Source organism: Sorex araneus, chromosome 10, assembly GCF_027595985.1.
Source record: "Sorex araneus isolate mSorAra2 chromosome 10, mSorAra2.pri, whole genome shotgun sequence".
Lineage (NCBI taxonomy): Eukaryota > Metazoa > Chordata > Mammalia > Eulipotyphla > Soricidae > Sorex > Sorex araneus.
In genome coordinates this window covers 30,201,264-30,222,616 of record NC_073311.1, presented here as the reverse complement: position 1 = coordinate 30,222,616, position 21,353 = coordinate 30,201,264, and the positions used below count along the sequence as shown (strand labels likewise).

The 21,353-nt window shown below is 37.2% G+C and overlaps 1 protein-coding gene across 2 annotated transcripts in view; it reads left to right on the top strand.

Annotated features, from left to right (window-relative positions):
* KITLG (KIT ligand) overlaps window positions 1-13,786 on the top strand; it is an 86,712-nt gene extending 72,926 nt beyond the window's left edge. For both annotated transcript variants that reach the window (XM_004602724.2, XM_004602721.2), the window contains 4 exons: window positions 1,220-1,329; window positions 2,167-2,234; window positions 3,456-3,532; window positions 11,392-13,786. In XM_004602724.2, the coding sequence (XP_004602781.1) occupies window positions 1,220-1,329; window positions 2,167-2,234; window positions 3,456-3,495 (218 nt within the window). In that variant the 3' untranslated portion in view covers window positions 3,496-3,532; window positions 11,392-13,786. The remainder of the gene's footprint in view (window positions 1-1,219; window positions 1,330-2,166; window positions 2,235-3,455; window positions 3,533-11,391) is intronic.
* The last annotated feature ends 7,567 nt before the right edge of the window (window positions 13,787-21,353 follow it).

The window sequence follows — 21,353 nt, the reverse complement described above, 5'->3', positions numbered from 1 at the left end:
GCATAGACAGTGATGTGTTTTCATGTTTTGTACTTTATATATTTTACATGTTAAATAGGTGACTATTTAACCAACTGTTGACATGATAGCCCTAATATCATTGCAAAATATTGCCAAAGCAGTCATATTCCTCAATTTGCATTTTGACTACATAGTTGCCAAAATTGTGTAATTTCTAAATTTATTACTAAAGAAAGGAAACTAAAAATTTAGTTTTTACAAATTTTTGTACATGTGTGTTGATGTTTCCAAGTACCTAAGTTGTTCCTTGTATGAAAAAGAGGGGAAAAAACCTGTGCAAATGTTAAGCTTTCTGTTGGGAACAGAAACAGTGGTGGGGAGCTGTGTTTTAATTCTTGAATCATTCTGCTCAAGGAAGAGTAAAGCAGGACCAAAAGTGTTCAAAATATCCTTATACCTGCCTTATACCTTAACACCTGCCTTTACTAACATTGAAAGTGAAAAAAAATAATCAAACCTTTAGTTCGTATCACAGTACCAGGTACCAGCTGGCCTCCAGTAAGTATGTGCCAAAGATGTGATAAAGAAATAAATATCAGAGTTCTAAGCATGAGGCACCTATAAGTAACCTTACTATAATACAAGCAAGAAGGACTTCATATTTTGGCAGACGAAATATAACTTGAAAACATACATACGCTTGACTTGGGTTTTAAAATTTCTCATCAAGATATAGAGAAAATGAAAATATTCAAAGGAAAAGGCATAGCCAATGGATTTGCTTGATGTGGTATAATTAATTTTCCTCCCAGGAGTACATCAAGTCTCTGTTCATTGTGTCTGAACATTTCACCAAGTTCAATAACCTTCTATCTGTGGATTTTCTCTCTGTTCCTTTCTCTCCCTCCCTCCCTCCCTCCCTCCCTCCCTCCCTCCCTCCCTCCCTCCCTCCCTCCCTCCCTCCTTCCTTCCTTCCTTCCTTCCTTCCTTCCTTCCTTCCTTCCTTCCTTCCTTCCTTCCTTCCTTCCTTCCTTCCTCTTTCTCTTTCTTTGTTTTTTTTTTTTCCAACTTACTTATCTACTGTGGATTACATGAATTTGTGTCACCATCCCAAAACAGTTTTGAACAGAAAAATAGTATTTCACATACTTTATTCAGGCATAGATGAAGCACATTACGGAACAGTTGGGCACAACCACAGCATAAGAGCAACACCTTAAGTCTGGGTATACTATTCATCACTGTCTTTAAATTACAGGGAAGGGACCAAATTTCTCTGAAGATGCCAACCTTCAATGGGCAGCCATGGCCTTGCCAGCATTCTTTTCTCTTGCAATTGGGTTTGCTTTTGGAGCTTTATACTGGAAGGTACGTATTGCCTTTCCCCATTAATTGACCAAAAACTCTATGAGCTTTTATTGTTTATTTATACTTACATACATTTTCTGAGAAAGCATTTACCAAGAAAATTACAAGGTATTTTAAGTTCTACCATCGCTAAAATGTAGTTCTTCAAAAAGATATCTCTCTTTTCATTTCTCATTACACCCTGGAGTAAATTTCACTAGCTTAGAATGGAACTTAAGGCTTGAAAACTGGTTTTAATAGCATGAAGAAACACCTAAGCTAAAAGTCATATCCCATACTTAAAACCAAATGGAGTTGACATTTGTATTATCTGCTATTTCAGATTTCAACTTTTCTCTTCCTATTAAAAATTATGTAAAATTTTTAAATGTTCCAAGTTATTATGATGCAGGTTTTTAAAATGCCTTTTAAATTTGAGATTGATTACCAATTACATTTTTTAGTTTCTTACTTTCTCAGCTCTTATATCCCCCAAATGTCAAGTGTAAAACTGTATAGTCTTTGTATCATTTTTTTATTTCAAAAGTATTTAACATGATACCTACTAATTTTTTTTTTGGAGTTATTGGCCTAAAGATTAAAAGTTTATGGACCAAGAAATGGCTTAAAGGTCTGGAGTGCTGCTTTGCATGTGAAAATTCCTGGTTTCATGCCAGGTTTGTACCATATGGTCCTTCCAGCACCACTGGGAATGAAACCCTAGCACAGTGTGGCAATAGCCTCAGGCATTTCCAAATGTAGTCCAAAGCCAACAACAAAAAAGTGAAAATTAGATCTACTAAACATTGTACCTTCCATTGATATATTTACATATGCTATAATCGTTCTTTTTTCCAGAAGAAACAACCAAATCTTACAAGGACCGTTGAAAATATACAGATTAATGAAGAGGACAATGAGATAAGGTATTTTTGTCTTGCTAAATGTCTGCATCTATAAGCTTCACCTTGCCATTTCTCATCATGGACGGCTGCTCTGAATTGCACACTTCACACTTTCTTTTTTTTAAAATTTTTTTTTATTGAATCACCATGTGGAAAGTTACAAAGTTCTCAGGCTTATGTCTCAGTTATACAATATTCAAACATCCATCCCTTCACCAGTGCCCATATTCCACCACCAAAAACCCAAGTATACCTCCCACCCCTGCCCCCCAACCCCCAACTGTATAACTGATGAATTTCACTTCATTTTCTCTTTACCTTGATTACATTCCATATTTCAACACAAAACTCACTATTGTTGTTGGAGTTTCCCCCCAAGAAAGACAGCCCTACTACCAAGGAAGCATTTGATAATTAGTTTTCCATTGCTTAGAATGAAGAGATATGTAGCCCCACTGTTCCAAGTACATAACTCTTTTTTTTTCTTTTTCCTTTCCCTTTTTTTTTCCCCCTCATCCCCCTTCCCAAGCCTCGGACGCTATGCCAAGTTTCTCCCTGAAAATGGGAAACAACCGGGAAAGAGAGATATTTCCTCTTCTCGGCTGGCGTGGGGCTATTGCTTAGTTCACAGTCTAGAGAAATGGCAATTGCCCACTTTCTTAATAGCAGCTCCCAGTGCTTCCCAAGTATTTATCTAACTTTCTGAACTCTTACTCTTTCTTCAACCCCACATGTCTGTTTCCTTGCAGACTACCTTTACTTGCCTTTGTGACCCTTCCTAGATATTAAAATTGTCATCTCTTTTTTATGTTTTATTTCTATAGCAACAGAATCTTGCACAGATGCCTGGTAACAGAGCTTTGAAAAGGAGTGTTAGTTCATTTTCCTTCTTCCCCTTGTTGTTCCCAAGATATATTGACTTTCTTTCCAGGCTTGCCTCATTCTTTAGCAGTTGTAGTTATCTTCATCCCTGACCCTGTTGATTCTTAACTGAGTTGCTGCCACCTGTGTGCATACAGATTACACAAGTAAGAGGCATGTAAGAATTTAAGTATGTGTATATATGCATAGAGAATTTGTTTTTAATACTTGGGAAAACTCTTGAGGAAAGTAATTCCCACTTTCCTTATGAAAGCAAAGCCCTCTCTCAACTTTGGCTATTGTATTTACAATGAAGCTGCCTTTGACAATGCCCAGATCATTGTCCAAATCAAATGAGCCTTTTTTCCCCTTGTTTTTCAGTATGTTGCAAGAAAAAGAGAGAGAGTTTCAAGAAGTGTAGTTGTGGCTTTTATCAACACTGTTACTGTCGTGCATTGGTAAGTTTTCAGAATTCAAGCTGAACATTGTAGCAAGACAGCATGATAGGCACCAAAATTTAGAAACAGCATTTGTGAAGAATCCTAGTAGGCTGATGGCAGTGTGCTAACTGAACCTGTTACATAACGGGATTGTGCATATCTAATTCATTGTTTGTTCTCAAGTTTTGAAAGGCAAGCAGACCTATTTCTGACTAGTGGATTTATCTTCTATAAGAGAGACACAAAAATTAACCATTGAGTGTTAACTATTTTTGGAACCAGAAAACAAAGTGAGACAAGGGGAATAGAGAGATTTATGACGAAAATAAAATACTGATAAAGAATGAAATGTTAATTAGGCATGGCTGCTATAACATGCTAGAAAATACATGCCATTTGTTTTTATGTATAAATGAGTGATAACTAAAAATATCTATCTGCCTTTTTTTTTTTTGCTTTTTGGGTCACACCCTGCAATGCACAGGGGTTACCCTTGGCAGTGCTCAGGGGACCATATGGGATGCTGGGATTCGAACCCGGTTGGCTGTGTGCAAGGCAAACACCCTACCCACTGTGCTATCACTGCAGCCCCTGTCTTTTTTAATGAAAGAAAAAGGGAGCCAGAAAGATAGTAGAAAAGTTAAGGCACTTTCCTTGTCCTCTGTCAACCCCAGTTCAGTCGCCAGCACCATAGATGTTTCCTTGAGCACTGTCAGGAGTAACCCCAGAACACAGAAGCATCCCTGAGGACCACTAGGTGTGATCCAATAAACTAAAAGAATGATTTAAAATATTGTAACAAGAGCGATAACACAGAGGGTAGGGTGTTTGCCTTGCAAGCGGCCGACCAGCCAACCTGGGTTCGATCCCTCTGTCCTTCTCGAAGAGCCCAGCAAGCTACTGATAGTATCCTACCCACACGGCAGAGCCTGGCAAGCTCTTCATGGCATATTCAATATGTCAAAAACAGTAACAACAAGACTCACAATGGAGACGTTACTAGTGCCCGCTTGAGCAAATCGATGAACAACGGACGACAGTGCTACAGTGCTAGCAGGAGCTAGAGACATATGACAGTGGGGAAGGCACTTGCCTTGCATGTGGCCGGCCAGAGTTTCATCCCTATCACCACATATGGTTCCCAAGTATTACTAGGAATGATCCCTGAGCATAGAGCCAGCAATTCTGAGCACAGCTGGGTATGGCCCATAAATGGAAGAAAAGCAGGAAAAGAACCGTAACAACAACAAAATAAAAACCTGAGCAATCCAGGAGAGGAAAACTGTCAAGGTTGAATTGCCACTCCCCATGGGACAGGTAACAAATATGCATCATCACATTCTAGAGCCAGAGTCGCACTGGAGATAAAGTTGGGACAGATGCTTATTGGTATTAGGCAGGTCCAAGGAAGGAGAGTAAACAGTGTGGACCATAGTATTGATGTTCAAATCTCCTCATCTGTCACTTTCCCACTCCCGAATTGTAGGCACCGTTGGGAAAGCACCCCCAGTGATGCCAACTCCATCCAACATTGAAATATGCTCTTCTCACTTCTACTACAGGCTGTTACTTCTTTTACTCCTTTTGGAATAAAAGCACGTGTTTTGCAGTGAATGTTCTACTCTTCCACTCTTCACTTTTCTCTGACTTCCTACGTTTGCCACCACGCAAATCATTGACCCCTAGCTTGTTACACATGTGACCTGCACTGAACTTGCCATTCCTTTCTGATGCCATACTCCTACCCTACAATTTTGCCCTTTATTCAGAGATCTGATCTCTAGTTTGAACCTTCCCAGAAAAACTAGGTCATAGAATGTCTTACCTCCCCTCAGCAGCTATGGTTATTTGGGGCACACCATTTTCAACATCCCAAAGTAACATGTTATAGAAACAATGTCTCATATTTTTCTAATATTTTAACTCATAACTTTATCCTGCCCTTGGCCACTGTTTACAAAGCATGAATGTTTCTTTTTTCACCTCTACATCCTAGCCTTTAAGTTAATTTTTCCTACCCGAACAAACTAACAACAACAACAAAAAAACAACCCATAAAATAAAAAGACCTTTTGGGGCCAGAGTGATAGTACAGTGGGTAGGGCACTTGCATGCGGCTGACCCGGGCTCAATCCCCAGCATCCCATATGGTCCCCCAAGCACTGCCAGGAGTAATTCCTGAGTGCAGAGCCTGGAGCAACACCAGAGCATCCACTGGGTTTAACCCAAAAAAGAAAAAAAATTAAAAAATGAAAAGACCTTTTGCTCAACTCTTTATTAATCTGGAGCGACATTGCTCAAGATTAAATGTGTATTTTTTTTCCTAGAATCTTATTTCTATGTCTCTGCCTTTCTGCTGCAATACAAGCCTCACTGTTTCTTTGCTCTTGACCGTCTCAGTTCCCCTAAGCCAGATATCCACAAACCACACATAAAACGGTTAATTGAGTCTTTAAGGCTCATGTAATGTCCTCTAGTGTTTGGTTTTGGATTGCATGACTGGGTTCCTGTTTGGGCACACAGATCTTTAATTGTGTGGTTTTTCACTGTGGCATTTTAAGGCAGCCGCAGTCAAGTGGCTTACACTTACTATATACTAGTCAGGCAATAGTCAAGGACCAAACTCAAGCCCGCCTGGTCATAGGTTTATTGCTTATTTCTTATGTCTTGTAGGTAGTCAGTCAGTGTTAACTGAGTGAATAAATAGATCCTTAATGAAAAGTTAATCAAATGTAAGGGATAATTGCTTTGATTTTTTTCTCTCCAAGATGAATAGATGTCAAAGATCTACATATATCATGCATAGGTGATAATGCTAGATTATACACTTTAAAATGTGTCGAGGTAGAAGTAGGTGATAGCTCAAGATGCCCCGTCTTTTGCATGTAAGTGGCTGGAGATCAATCTGTGACGCTGTATGGTTGCCTGGGCACTACCAGGAGTGTTCCTTGACCACTGAGCCAGAAATCCCTGACTTCCTCTGGCTGTGTTCCCCTCAAAAAGCAAATTTTAAAAAAATGTGTTGAGGGTAGATTTCATGTTAAATGTTTTTATCACAATAAAGCAATCTTAGAATCTTTCTAAGAGTAGGATTCATTTTTTTCTTATTTTTGCTTGCTTAATTTGCATACTTGGATCAATTGGATAGGAAGGGGAAATATGGTCGTATGAGAAATAACAAGTTTATGTTTTTTAAATTTAAAGTATTTTATGCACAAAATGAGTGAATTCTATGATCTAGAAACCATGGTTTGCTTAGAAATAAATGCATCTATCATTGAGGAGTGGCACTGTGGCACTGTACCACTGTTCTCCCATTATTCAGCGATTTGCTCGAGTGGGCACCAGTAACATCTCCATCGTGAGACTTGTTGTTACTGTTTTGGGCATATCAAATATGCCATGGGTAGCTTTCCAGTTTCTGCTGTACGGATGGGATACTCTCGGTAGCTTGCCAGGCTCTCTGAGAGGGGCAGAGGAATCAAACCTGAGTCGGCTGCATGCAAGGCAAACACCCTACCCGCTGTGCTATAATTCCAATCCAATATGATCTTTGCTATTTATTTTAATATGAGAATAAGTTCTGCTCAATAATAAAAATATGGATGATAATAATAGTTGTTATTCCAACAAAAATTTGTAGTAGTATCTTGTTAAAACAAAGGAAATACTAGAAATGGGAAGTGTTGCATTGAGGAGTAGATGCAAATAAATGATAGAGCAAATGAAGAAGGAGTATTCTGTTTTCTGACTATATTTATCATCTTTGCAGAGTTTTCTCTCAGTTCAGTGATTCTTCTTCTACCATCATATTCCAAAAGCTAATTTCCCAAATGAAAGTAATCTCTTGCTGGCTCTCTACTTTTCATATGACTCAGTAGTACACAGTACACTTTCTAGCTTTCTTTAGACTGTAAGCTATTAGTGGGGAGAAGATGTGTTTCTCATATTTTTCATCCAAACAAATTGTTTAGGTTTTATCTTGGACCTGTAAGTTTAAATTTATGATTCTCTCAGAATTATAATAATGTGAGATCAAAATTTAAAAGAATTATTTAAAAGTTTCTTCCAAGATAAAACTGTTATTTAGCAGCAAATACGAAAATACCAATAATACTTTTTTATAAGGTTAAAAACTCAAGTAACTTAAGTATGTCGAGTAACCATTGTGTCACAACCAAACAGGCAAGTTAGTCAGGAAGTCGACCTTGCATGGGATTAACTCTGGTTCAGATACCCAACACCACCCACGTTCTCCCCACCGAGCACTTCCAGAGGCAAACCTTGAGCACAAAGTCAGGAATAATCTCTCTGATGAGGTCCACTCTCCACCAAATCTATCACTTATTGGTTTATATGTAGCACAGTTTTATAGAAATGGATTGAGTCTATTAAGTAGAAAATTTTTGCTTTCAATTCTTCTCATAAATGAGATTCCAGCAAACTGCAGTAAATGCACTGTTGGATGCAAAATGTATTATAACATAGTTCACTGTATCACTGTCATCCCGTTGTTCATCGATTTGCTCGAGCAGGCACCTGTAATGTTTCTATTCATCCCTGTTTCGTGCTAATGTAGCCCGATGGAGTATTGGGGGTTCTTTCAGGGTCAGGAGAATGAGGACTGTCATTTGTTACTGTTTTTGGCGTACCGAGTATGCCAGGGTAGCTTGCCAGGCTCTGCTGTGCGGGCGGGATACTCTCTGTAGCTTGCCAGGCTCTCCGAGAGGGACAAAGGAAATACTGCATAGTTTTGTTTCCAAATTGCTTTTAACCTACAAAAAGAAATAAGACATATGCCTAAGAATGTACTTTTAAAAGGAAACTTCATGTTTACAATGTCTATAAACCAACAAAAGAGGTATACAATCAAAGATCAAAGTAAGGCTACCATCTGTGGTTGAACAGGCGGTGCTTCCTCAGCTCCAGACACTGATACAGGCCATCCAGACTCATACGTTCTTGCCCTGTTGGAAGGAAGAGGGAAATCACTACAAACAACGAACTATGTAGTTTCCACACTTAACTACGTCTTTGATGATTGGTAAAATTTTATTGAAAATATCAGAGGGATAATGCAGTCATTTATACCTTTGAAGTCCAGAAGAATTTACATACAAGGGTTAAAATGATAAGGAAAGGTTGGTATCCATTTAGAAAATGGTTTGAATTCCAAGACTAGGGTTTGCATTTATTAATATAAGGAGTTCATGAAGGTTCAGAAAAATGTGAGTGATACAATGAACACAAAGGTTTAGGAAAATAATCAGATATTGGTGTGGTCAGTTTGGGGTGCGGGAGTGGTGAACTGGAGTCAGAGAGTCGACTTTGGAGGCCAATTTTCCAAGAGATGAGAAAAAATGATGACATGAATTAGGATTATGATCATATAAACAGGAAATCATATGCCATTTTGTAAACACTACATTAAAAGAAATCAGTAAACCTCATGGGATGTGAAGATTATCATAAAAGGCAGAAAACCTCATGGGATGTGAAGATTATCATAAAATGCAGAATTCAAAGATGATTTGGAACCTAGGGACAAATCAGTAACAGTGCCATAAAAGGTAGATAATAGGAGAAATATTGGTAGCCAAAGCCTATAACTTCATAAAATAATAAATTTGGATTTGGAAGTCATCTGCAAAGAATTTTGACTGAAACCTTAGAAGAGGGATGAGTTTGTCTCAGAGAAATCCTGTTTGGTTGACTGTTTGAATTTGTTGATACTTAATAGTGTTTATTGAATTACCCTAGAATGGCAGAAAATAATTCTTGTGTTTTTTATTTTGGGGGTCACAACCAGTGGTTCTCAAAGCTTATTTCTGGTGCTATGCTCAGGGATCACTCCTGGAAGGGTACTGAGGACATATGGGTTACCACAGATGAAAGTGAGGTCAGCCATGTGCAAGATATACTGTTTTGCCCACTGTACTGTATCTCCAGTCTCAAAAAAAATAATCCTTAATACAATTAGACAGGTAAAGAGATGTATGGAAGAAAAACATGTTTTGGCAATTTCTAATAGATCTGAGAGTAGAGAAACTAGACTGGAACCTGGATGAGCTCAAGTCAAGTTTGGTCATTTAGTACACAAGATGGGAGTGACTGGTTTCTAAGTGACAAGATCTGTGGTACTAACAAACATTTCCTAAGAATTTCTGGAACTTTGGAGGTTTTCTTTTTGGGTTCTCTTTTTGTAAATACATTATGAGCTACAGGATTAGAAGGGATTAGATTTGGGTTCAAACCTTGGTTTTACAAATTTAACTAGTTGCACGTTCATAGATGAGTCAACTTTCTTTAGGCCCTAATTTTTCAAGTATAATGTGAGAACAATAATACCCTGCTTTGTTCATGAAGTTGTAAGAATCCAGGTTATCATTATAAAAATTGCAGTTTTACTCTATGAGAAAACAGTGGTCAGCTTTTAAGTATATATTTTGCTGTTGTTAAATAACCCATGGAAAATAAAAAAAAGAATAACAATCCTACTTATCTATAATTAAGCTTATAACTTCAACTTATTCATAGCCTTTAATAAAAAAGTTAGATTTTTTGCATTTCTTTTCACATTTCTAACCAAGCTTAATTTTCAAACTATCTACCATGTATGTTGGTTTCCCTGAAACTTTCTTTTTACTTTTCTTGGAATATTTTATTCTGCTTTCTAAACACAGATTTTATAATTTCTAGAGGTCTCTGATAGATTGTCATATAATACAATTTTATTACATTATATTTATATCAATAAAATATTGTTGATCTTATACTATGGAATTTTATGTCATCTATAAAACAACCATAACTACTTTTTAACCAGTGATATGTGATTCTGGGATTTATTAATAAGGACAAAACTAGAGGAAAAGGACTGACTTGGACATAAAAACTAAATTTACACTTATTTAGGACTTGAGATTGAAGAGAGTGTGTAAAAGTACTATCAATGATTAAAAAAATGGAGATGGAAGTATTTCAACTTGAACATTGAACAATATAAAAGCTGAATCTAAAGTTCAATGGCTTAACTCCAGCAACAAAGAACTCAAACGAAGTCTGGCTTTCATGCTTCAACAAGTATAATAAGCTGTGTGGAGGCCAACTGAAGCTCCCAGAGGCTTTGTCAGGATGTCATGCCAGCGTTTGTCTTTCGTTTTTCTGGCTGACAGTAAAATGAGATCTTCCTGTTACTACTTCCTCAGTTGGGAGAAGTGATTGCTACCCCTTTGGTTAAACTGCCAAGATAGTAGTGATGCTCAGTGGTCAGAAGTTATTGGTGATCTCTGACCAGCTTCCCTACTGTTTCCAAATCCCACTCTTTCTTGAGTCTTCCAGCCCCAACTTTCCCTTCTTCACTCTCTAGAACTGCCCTTGACTTTGAACTTTCTCAAATATTTGTTAGGGAAATCCATGGCTAGGTAAGCGATAGAACCCTCTTACCACAAACAAATCAATGGCCATATGCCCAGAGGTATGAAAGCCACAATGCATTCATTCATTCATTCATTCATTCACTTAGGTTCCAAAAATATTGGTGTTGAGTGGGTATTTATTTTTGAGCCAGATCCCATTCTGAATGTTGGGCTATGACAGTACTTGGTAGGCAAAGTTTTAGGTCTTCATGGAGCTTACATTCTAACAGGAAGAAGCAAGCAATTAATAATAAAGTTATTTAGGATAATGGTGTAACCAGAGAGATCATAAAGAGATCACACATCTAGGAAAACATTTATCAAGTTCCTTTAAGCCAAATGATTCCTACATGGTAAGTCTATTACTCATACTCTAGTCTTATGAATCAGCTATTGAGAATGAAAAGGCAGGCAGAAAGTAGATATGCCTTAATCTCTCTTTTTTTTCCTCCTCTCTAGGCAGCAACAGTTCATGTTTGCTTCATAAATGAAGCCGCTTTAAACAAATTCATATTCTGTCTGGAGTGACAGACCGCATCTTTTTCTGTTCTTGCTACCCGTGACTGTATATGGATGATTCAGAAATTGGAACAACGTGTTTTACTGTGAAACTGGCACTGAATTAATCATCTATAAAGAAGAAATTGCATGGAGCAGGACTCTTATTTTAAGGACCTGGGGGACTTGTTTCATTTCAAATTTGCAACTGATGTTGGTGGAGAAAGCACGTGTCACAGACTGCACGCACCATTTCGCATGCCTCCAGAAATGTCTAATTGCTGAAAAAACACATAGCTTTATTTTCAGTTACAACCTGCAGTTTCTAGTTACTTTGGTCTCTGCAAAGTAGATGTAAGCCTGGATTGTGGGGATAATACATTTTTCTCAAAGGGATCTAGTGAAAAGAAAAAAAAAACTCAATAGCATCAGCCATTGTACATATAGTAAAGAGTGGAATCAAAGTGATTGGAATTGACTTGGCAGCCTTGTAGCAGCTGATTGATGAGCTGGATATGATCTTGGTCTCTTCTGGCTTAACCCATTTCCCACTAGACAAATGGGCATGATTGGCTGGATCTATCCATACAGGGGAGCCAGTAGAGAATTAGAACAGTGATGATTGCCATGGAGGAGACTCTTGAAAGAGTCATCACAGGAAGAAGCTATGGCCACTGAACAGCGAGACAGCCACTGAGGAGGACATGTGGCATCCATGGTGAAGTTGGTCTTTTCCCTTGACCTCTAGAGTATAGAAATTCTGCTTGCAAAATAATATTATGAAACATTTATATTCTAAAACTATTAAGAGTTAAGTAAAGGGACTTGGAAGAAATTGCTGAATATATGAAAGTCCCTTTTTCATTTCTGCCACGGGAGAAAGTAAACATAAATTATATTTAGTATCTAAGGTTAGTTAGCCACACCCATATGGTAATAGGGGTGTTGAAAACTAGGTTACTTGGCTTTTACAAGGATACAAAGAATCAGGAAACTTTATTTATAGTGTAATCACCATTACCTGTTTAAAGGATCCATTTATTTAAAATCAGGCACTCTATATTAATTAAGATTTATGAATTAATAAAAAGAGAGCTTTATGTAGTTGTGCATGTCAGTTTGCTATTTAAGATGTGTGACAGCGTTTATCTTATGAAGAGTTAACTTGGCAGGAATTCCCAAGATGGACATTGTGCTTTTGAAACTAGAACATGTAAGACATTATATGAGTTCCCCTTGCCAATTGTTTTAATGAGTCAAAGGAATATTTGACTAAATGCAGAGAATGATTTTTTTTTATGGTTTGTATTTTGATGACGGTTCTTTTACTATATCATCAATGTACATATACACATAAAGGAATTCAAATTCATTCTATCTTAATCCATGTGACAGCACTGTCGCCATGTATACTATCAGATGACCATTTCAATGTAGTGATACAAAAGGGCATGAAAAACTGTTACCTTTCCTTTGATTTCAAAAGTCCAAGAATTTCTAGTATAGTTAGCTTTTAGCTTATGCTCAAAGCTAATGCAAATACAACTCCCGTAAGTGGCCTTTGCTCTTTTTTGTACCAAAGAGCCCACGTGATTTCTACAACCCCTTCCTTCTCTGAAGTACTGTGATTTCTCAAATACTAGTCATTCTTCTAATATACAACCCAGGTGCACATTGGGAAGCTACATTAACTAGGCCCTTGGATAGTACATGGTACAATCAATTAGTAATAAAACTAAAGTCAGTTTAATTGTTGAAAGAACCTGTCTCAATGTGTAATACTGATTGTTGTGAGGGAAGTAGATATAGGTTAATTAATATAAGTTATGTGTGTAGGCTGTGTGGAGACTAAGAAGATTGGTACTTCTCAGTCTAATAGTTTGCTTTATTTAACTAGTGGTTTCAATTTTCTTAGGCATGTGGAAATTCTGTTTTAGGAGCTTGAATTGGAAGTACAATAAATGTACTTTTGTTCTCAAAGCTGAGTTTTAACACTCAAGGACATCGTCCTAATCAATAGACTCAAACAAATTCAGCAAGTTATGAAATCTGGCATGCTAGGTGAGGGGCAATTTGTTCAGCCTAACTAAATATATTAGTTTATTGAGAGTTACTTGGATTTCCAACTTTTAAAACACTGAATTTCAATTAAGTGCACAAACAATAGAAAAATACTGAATATTATTTTGGATGCTAGATGCTTGGGCATTAACGGTCATATCTGCTTTGAAATTAAATATATATATATATACATATATATCTTTGCTTATTTTATCTGATGTGTTCTGAATATGCTTTATAAATCATGAAAAACTCATAACTATATCATAAACCATGAAATCATCTTTGAAATTGGTTCCATGTATCTGATGATTCTGTTTTGCCTTTTAAAAAATTATTTTAATTATCTCAGAAGTCTTCAGATAATAAATTATATTCAGTTTTGCTTCTCTTTGGTAGAACTTAAGTCTTCAACTGGCTCTGTGATAACTTCAACTGGCACTGTGCTTGTATACACAGTGATAGCAAAATGTTCCTGGATTTTGTATAAATCACCTTCTGGATTATCACCACACTGCCACATTTTTGGGGTTTTTTTGTTCTCTTCTGGGACTTCACATGACATTGCTTAGGGACTGCTCCGGGTTCTGTGTCCAGCGGTGGTGCTTGGGGTACCATGAGTGTCAGGGATCAAACCCAGGACTCCCACATAAAAAAAGTATGTGCTCAGCCTGTAGGGCTATCTCTCTGGCCTCTAACACTGCCATTTTTTAATGAGTCTAAGACTAATTAATTTTTTACTGCCATGAAAGAATAGGTAAACCAACCTCTTACAAATGATTGAGTATATTAAAAATGAAAATGGGGGGCAAAAAGTGTCAATAATGAAGTGTTTGCTTTGGTTAGAATTAAACATGTTCATTGAAGTAGTTAAGAGAAATGGTAGCATGTTTTGGTTCTCTAAGTTAAATTAACAAAAATATTATTAAGAATGTGTAGATAATAACATTTTCCTATAGATTTTGGTGCAAAATATCATTCCCACACAGGGCTTTTACCCATTCCATATCCTTCTTAAACAAAGAACTCTATTTTCAAAGGGGCAATTTGGCATAGAGGAAATTAGACAAAAAGTATCAGAAGGCTCCATTCTGCCATTGAAAGTTCCTGTTAAATCACCAAACCCTTTTTGGATCTTCAGTTTTAATTTATGGTGAACTCAGAAGTCACACCTTAAGTATGAAACCTATTTCTAAATGATTGACTGAGAAGACAAAATAGAGCTAAAACTATTCAATGCAAAATAAACTCTTCTCATCTCTTTTTAAATAAAAAAGTCATTTCGGGTGTTGTTTCTAATGTAAATAGGGTCCATTAGTAAAAGTGAAATACAGTCATATAGAGTGAATTGGGTAACTATTGACACAGGAGATGATTTTTTTTCTTTGCTCTAGTAAATGTTTTGGATCACCTCCCAGGAATGAAAACTACAAGTACATTTTAGTCAGGAAGAGATACTGTAAGATGTGTGCAACATTTGGAAATGCACCAAATTAAGCATTTAAATGCTTTCATTGTATTAAAAGCTAAAAGCAGAAAATGTAAAATATGCAGAATATTTTTGAATGCCAAGAGATAATTTAGAATCCATTTGGAAAAAGGCTAATCCATAAATTATATTTTGAAATTGAAACGTACGACATGAGTTTTGAAGAAACTTTGAAACTTATTATAAAATTTACATTAAAATATAAATATTTGATTGAAACTCTTAACTATTTCATTTGTGGTGTTTGATCACACATTTTATGGTGTTACTGCTTCCTTTGACAAGTTGGAAATTCTTTGGTTTGTAAAGATAAGATAATGGTACTTTCCTTTTCTAACAAGATTTTGTTTTAGGAGTAATCTATATTAAAATGAACATCCATGATCCTAAAACTTTTGCTAAGCATTGTAATTTTATGACTGTCATCTCCAACTACATCCTTATGATACTGTTTTTAAAAATAAAGTTATTCCAACTAAAAACCATAGTATTTTCAGTTACTTGATTTCTGAGCTATAAGACTCACTTAAACCATTCCAATCAAAATACCTTATTCTCCTATATGCTAAGGATTAATGTGTGACAATAGTGTCCCTTGCCACTATTTTTTAAATCAGTGGACTTAAAAAGTATTCAGACATTTAGATGGATGCACAGATATATTGCTCGTTCAGTCATAGATCGGAGTTTGCATATTGTCATGTAAATGTATGTCAACACTATTCTAAATAGTTTTATTATGACTGAAGTTTAATTAAATAAAAAGGGTTGTAAAATGTGATGTGTATGTGTATATACTGTACGTGTACTTTTTAAAATAGGTATATGTCCTGACCCTTTTTTATACAGGTTTGAATTTGAAATTACATTATATATACATATACTTTATTGTTCTAAATAAAGAATTTTATGCACTCTCATAAGTTTGCCCTGTCATTTGATAACTCACATATGTCTACATGTTGATCATTTTCTTCACTAAAATAAAAATTTTCCTATGGAAACTTTGAATTTAAAAATTAAAATTATTTTAAATTTTATTGGAATCTAATTATAAGGGAATATGAAATCAGTTTAATTTCATGTATAACTATTAATCACTGAAATTGGTAAGGTAATTGAGAAATACAAAGCTAAATTAATATATTGTTTGCCCTCAAGAGGTTTCTACTTCAGAAGATACGGAAACCAATATAGTATGAATAGACCTGTGTAAAAAAGACACAAAAAAGAAAAAGAAAGAGGCGGCGAGCGCCTCACCGCACAGCGCCAGGCACTGGGCACAGGGCAGCAGCGCTGACTCTCCCGCAACCCGCGTTTGGTAGTCTCCAGCCGCTTCCCCCACCCCGGGGAGGTTGATGGCCATGATGAGGCAGGCGAAGGAAGGAATGGAGGCAAGATGGTTGGTCTCAATCACAGTTTATTCAAATCTCATCTCCATTCTCCTCTGATTCTCCTCCTGCTTCTTCCTACTTCATTCTCCTTCTTCTCTGGGTCTCGATCTCGATCTAGCTTCTCCAGATCTGGCTCTGGGACTGGCCCTGGGACTCGACAGCACTCGCCCCCAGCCCCCTCTCACAGCCACCTTAAATCCCCCTCCCAACAGGGGGCCATCGGGGGCGGGGCTTAAGCATAGGTGTGGTTACAATCAATAGGGGGTAAAGTTCTATCCCTTAGGGGATGCTTTCACTAGGACAGAATCTCTTTCAGCAGGACATCCGCCCAAGACCGGAATCCCCTGGTGTGTTTCCCCTCTCTTTGTCCAACTAACATATAAGTGTTCATATTATAAATCATTTTTGTATGGACATAGCAAGAGATGCATTAAGCTTATAGAATTGCCCTCTGGGGGTCACCTCGATCTCAGACTACAGTGCCCAGGCCAGATTAGTCTTTCCTAGCCCTAGGAGGGTCCTACTCTCGTTGTTGCTTTTGGATCATAACATGACATGTCCATGACCAAGCTCTTAACATATAGTAAAGCATTAGGTGCTTTGGCCAGGCCCATCTCGATGCCAGGGTAGCACATAACTCACCGCTTGCCCTGGATCCGTTCCCGTCCGCTTGCCCTGGATCCGTTCCCATCCCTCGTCGGGACCCTGCTTTTGGGGGTGCTAGGAAGTAAGGGCAGCTGAGGCTTAAGTCCAGAAAGCAGATGCCCGGGAGTGAATAATATTTGAAGCCAATTAAATCCCATGTTACCAAGCATATTAATAACTGTCTTTCTTTGTCCATACAAAAAGGATATTGTTTTAATGTAGACTATTCAAAAGACATAAGAGAGGAGAAAGACAATATTAACTTACAATACAAGTTCACTGTCCTAACAAGGTCTGACCTTACAGATTAACAGAGTTTGATTAGAGGAAGAGCAGATAAACTCGTAGAAGTGGTTACAGATAAACAAAGGAATGACAGTGACTCGGGAGCACTTTGATGAGTGTGACTGATATACCTAAGCTCTTAGTGGCAAGGGGATTAGGATATACCAGTGTAGTCTAGAATTATTTAGAGATTATTACCAGATAAGCCCAAACTCTGTTGCAAGGGAGAAAGGACAAACCAATGATATCCAACATAGACCCACTGAATTAAGTATCCAAATGCAAAACTGAGATCTAGTTAAATTTGCAAAAGGTATGCAGGAAGCAGAAATTGATACAGGCCAGGGAGGATGATGGAGGAGTAATACACTATAAACCTAGATAGAGAATTATATCATTTGTACAGCATTTCTCAAACCAAAAAGACTTAAAATATCTTTGTTTATTCCATTAAGTCAAACTGTAGTTGACTTGTGAACAGCCAGGGTTTGTAATAAGTTCACTTATGCACAGATTTTTCTCATAAAAGATGATGTAAAGTTATGATCCTAATAAAGTGTATTGCTATAAATGCATTCTCCTTGCAATTTTCTTAGCTTAACTAGCCTTATTTTTTATGAAATTGTGGGGCCTAAAGCATAAGAGTTAAGGCACTTGACTTGTATGCAGCCAAACCCAGTTGGATTCCTGGTAGCCCGCAGTACTGCCAGGTATAGATTAGCCCTCAAATCAATAAACAATTATATATAACACATAAAACAAATGAGTTTTAATAATTTTATGAATGTTAGCAGTAAATAGTTTATTTTTTTCTTTTTTAAAATTTTTTTTAAATTTTATTGAATCACTGTGAGATAGTTACAAGCTTTCATGTTTGGGTTACAATCACACAATGATCAAACACCCATCCCTCCACCAGTGCACATTCCCCACCACCAATATCCCCAATATGCCCCCCCATTCCCCCCCTCCCCCTACCTCTATGGCGACAATAGTCCCCATACTCTCTCTACTTTTGGGCAGTATATCTTGCAACACAGACACTGAGAGGTCATCATGTTTGGTCCATTATCTACTTTCGGCATGCATCTCCCATCCCAACTGGTTCCTCCAGCCATCGTTTTCTTAGTGATCCCTTCTCTCTTCTATTCCATCTTCCTTCTCCCCTCTGCTCATGAAGCAGTCTTCCAGCTATGGGGCAATCCCCCTGGCCCTTGTATCTACTGTCCTTGGGTGTCAGCCTCATGTCATGCTACCCTACACTCCACAAATGAGTGCAGTCCCTTTATATCTGTCAGTTAGCAGTAAATAATAGCCTATAGATGATTTATTGCAAATCATCTATAGGCTATTAGTAGTTAAGTTTGGGGTAGTCAAAAATTAGGTGCAGAAAATCAACTTCATGGGAGTTAGTGCTCCAATCCCTGCATTGTTCAAGGATCATATAGTTAGTGCGTCCTGAGTATATAATACATCAAATAATATACAGAAGTGAGTGTCTTAAATTCCACAATTAAGGAGTATAGGCATTCTTAAGATCCAGGGACAGCCATTGTGTGTTTCTGAGAAAAGAATGCCAAGATTAAGCATAGCTCGTGTCTTAGGCTGGGGCTTCTTAAGCTTTTCTGCACAGGCCCTTTTTTCACCAAAGAAGTGCCACATGATGAATACCACCAGACATACATCTAATTCATCATGAACTTGATTGTGAATTAATTTTTAGTGATTGCACATTCAGAAGCCTTTAACTATTGCCAATTTTGTTGTAGATTCCCACATTCAGCTATGCTACCACATATGAGGTAGAGATCCAAAGTACATAGATGTTTAAATCCTGATTGGTATTTGACTCTTCAGTCCATGCTCTCTGGCTTCTTGACATTATTTAGTTACTTGCCATTTGTTTTCAGTTTCTTTGCTGGATCTTTTTAGCCACACTTTTTACACAGTGCAAACTTCTACCAATATAAGCCTAGACAACAATAATAGCCTCCTAAATTAATTGCATACCAATGTTTACTCATTTTATTGTTGTTAAAGTAATAACATGGAAGAATACGATTAAAACATTTAGATGTCTTAGCATTTTCAGAATGAAGTCCAAAGCTTTACCCTGTTTACATGGCCCTCCTAATTCTATCTCCCAATCACCCATTTCCTCCATATTTGAGATTGCTATAGACAGCATGAGACTCAGACTATGAATATTTAAACCATTGCAAATAATTTATGGACTTAAAACTAAATTTGAGGGCTGGAGGGATACAGTGGATAGGGTGCTTGCCTTGCATGTAGCCGACCTGGGTTTAATACCCAACACCGAATATCCAACACTCCCAGAACCCCTCCAGGAGTGATTTCTGAGTTCAAAACCAGGGAATAAACTCTGAACACCTCCATCTGTGGCCCCCAAACCACACTAGACCAGACCAAAATAAAACAGACCAACTAAGTTAGATCTAAATAGTTATTAAATTCTGTAATGTTCTATACAATTTATTTCAGGGAGTATTTTATTGTGGGTAATTTAAAATATATGTGGTTGCATAACCAACAGCCTGATTCACAGTACCCAGTTTCAATCTTTTTCAATTCCATAGAATATTACTTTTTGTTTGCTTGGGGACCTAACCAGACTCAGGAAACAATTTTTAAGTTCCCAAGATTCAACCTGGATTGGTGCAGGCAAGACACTCACCTGCTCACTGTACTATCTCTCCAGCCCACAATTTTATCTAAGGTACCTTTTATCTACTTCCCCTCTTATATTATTTCCTAAAAAATATTTGATCTGTAAATGTGTTCTTCACATCTTGATGACAGTAGTACCTAGTTCATAGTTATTCTATCATATTCCTCTTAGCTCTTCAGATTAGGATAAACACATAAAAGATTATTCTTTGATGTCCTTGAACTTCTCTCTTTGTGACCCAGTCCTCAATACCACCCCAATCACCACGTCTAATAGTAACCTGGTAGAACAGATTGCCATTAAATGCCTCCCATCTATCCATTAAGTCCTTGCCACACTGTATCTTTCTAGTCAATTCCTTCATGGTCCCAATTCTAACAGTTCTTTGACCCAATGAGCTTTACAATTTATCACTCAAGCACTGTGACCCTCCGATGCCTTCTCTTCTCTACCTACAAAGGTTAAAATCCATGGTCCAGTGTGAAAATCATTCTCTTGTCAACATCTTTGTCTCCTTGATCCTTCTCACTTCCTAATATTTGCTCAATAAATGACATTCCTGTTCAAATTCAATTTCTACCCACTCTTTGTCTATACTTATTTGGCTGGACATAACTGGAGTAGAATATACCATTGAACCTACTGGTTTATTTATAATTCCTTCCCATGAGTTATAAGGAAGTCTTAAGGCATCTTAATAATAATTTTAACATTTTATTTAATAATTATTTAATTATTATTCAATAATATTTCCCTATTCTACTTGTTTTTTATTGTCATGGCTGGGTATCTTATACATGATTTTCTCTCTCAAACATAACAGTCCCCATTTTTATTCTTAGCCGATTATCTCAATTGCTATCTCACCTCTGAAGCACCAGGGTGAGAACAATGGTCCAAAGGTTAACATGTTACCTCCTTCCTCATACTAGGCTGACACTGGTTTGATCGCTGGTATCATTATCTAGTTTCCAGAGCACTAAACCGGGAAAAAAAACTCTGAGCATCACAGGATGTAGCCTAAATCCTGCCCTTTCCTCCCACCTTTCCTCCAAAATAGGAAAGAAAACTGAAATAAATAAAACAAAGTCATCTAGCACCCGGACTGATTTGCTGTGGCACTATATTTCACTTAAGCATCTGGGAACTTCATAAGCAGACATTCTCTGTTAGATTCAAGAGTGCTTTTTGCGATCTGATTGTAAAATAGGCAAACACTTCCATTTATCTTCATGGTATATAGATGTATATGGTATATAGATATATAGATATCCTGGTACAAAATGACTTCCAACAACACGCCTCCCCCACTATACTAATAAGAGCATCAAGACATGAGGTATATGTGTCATTATGT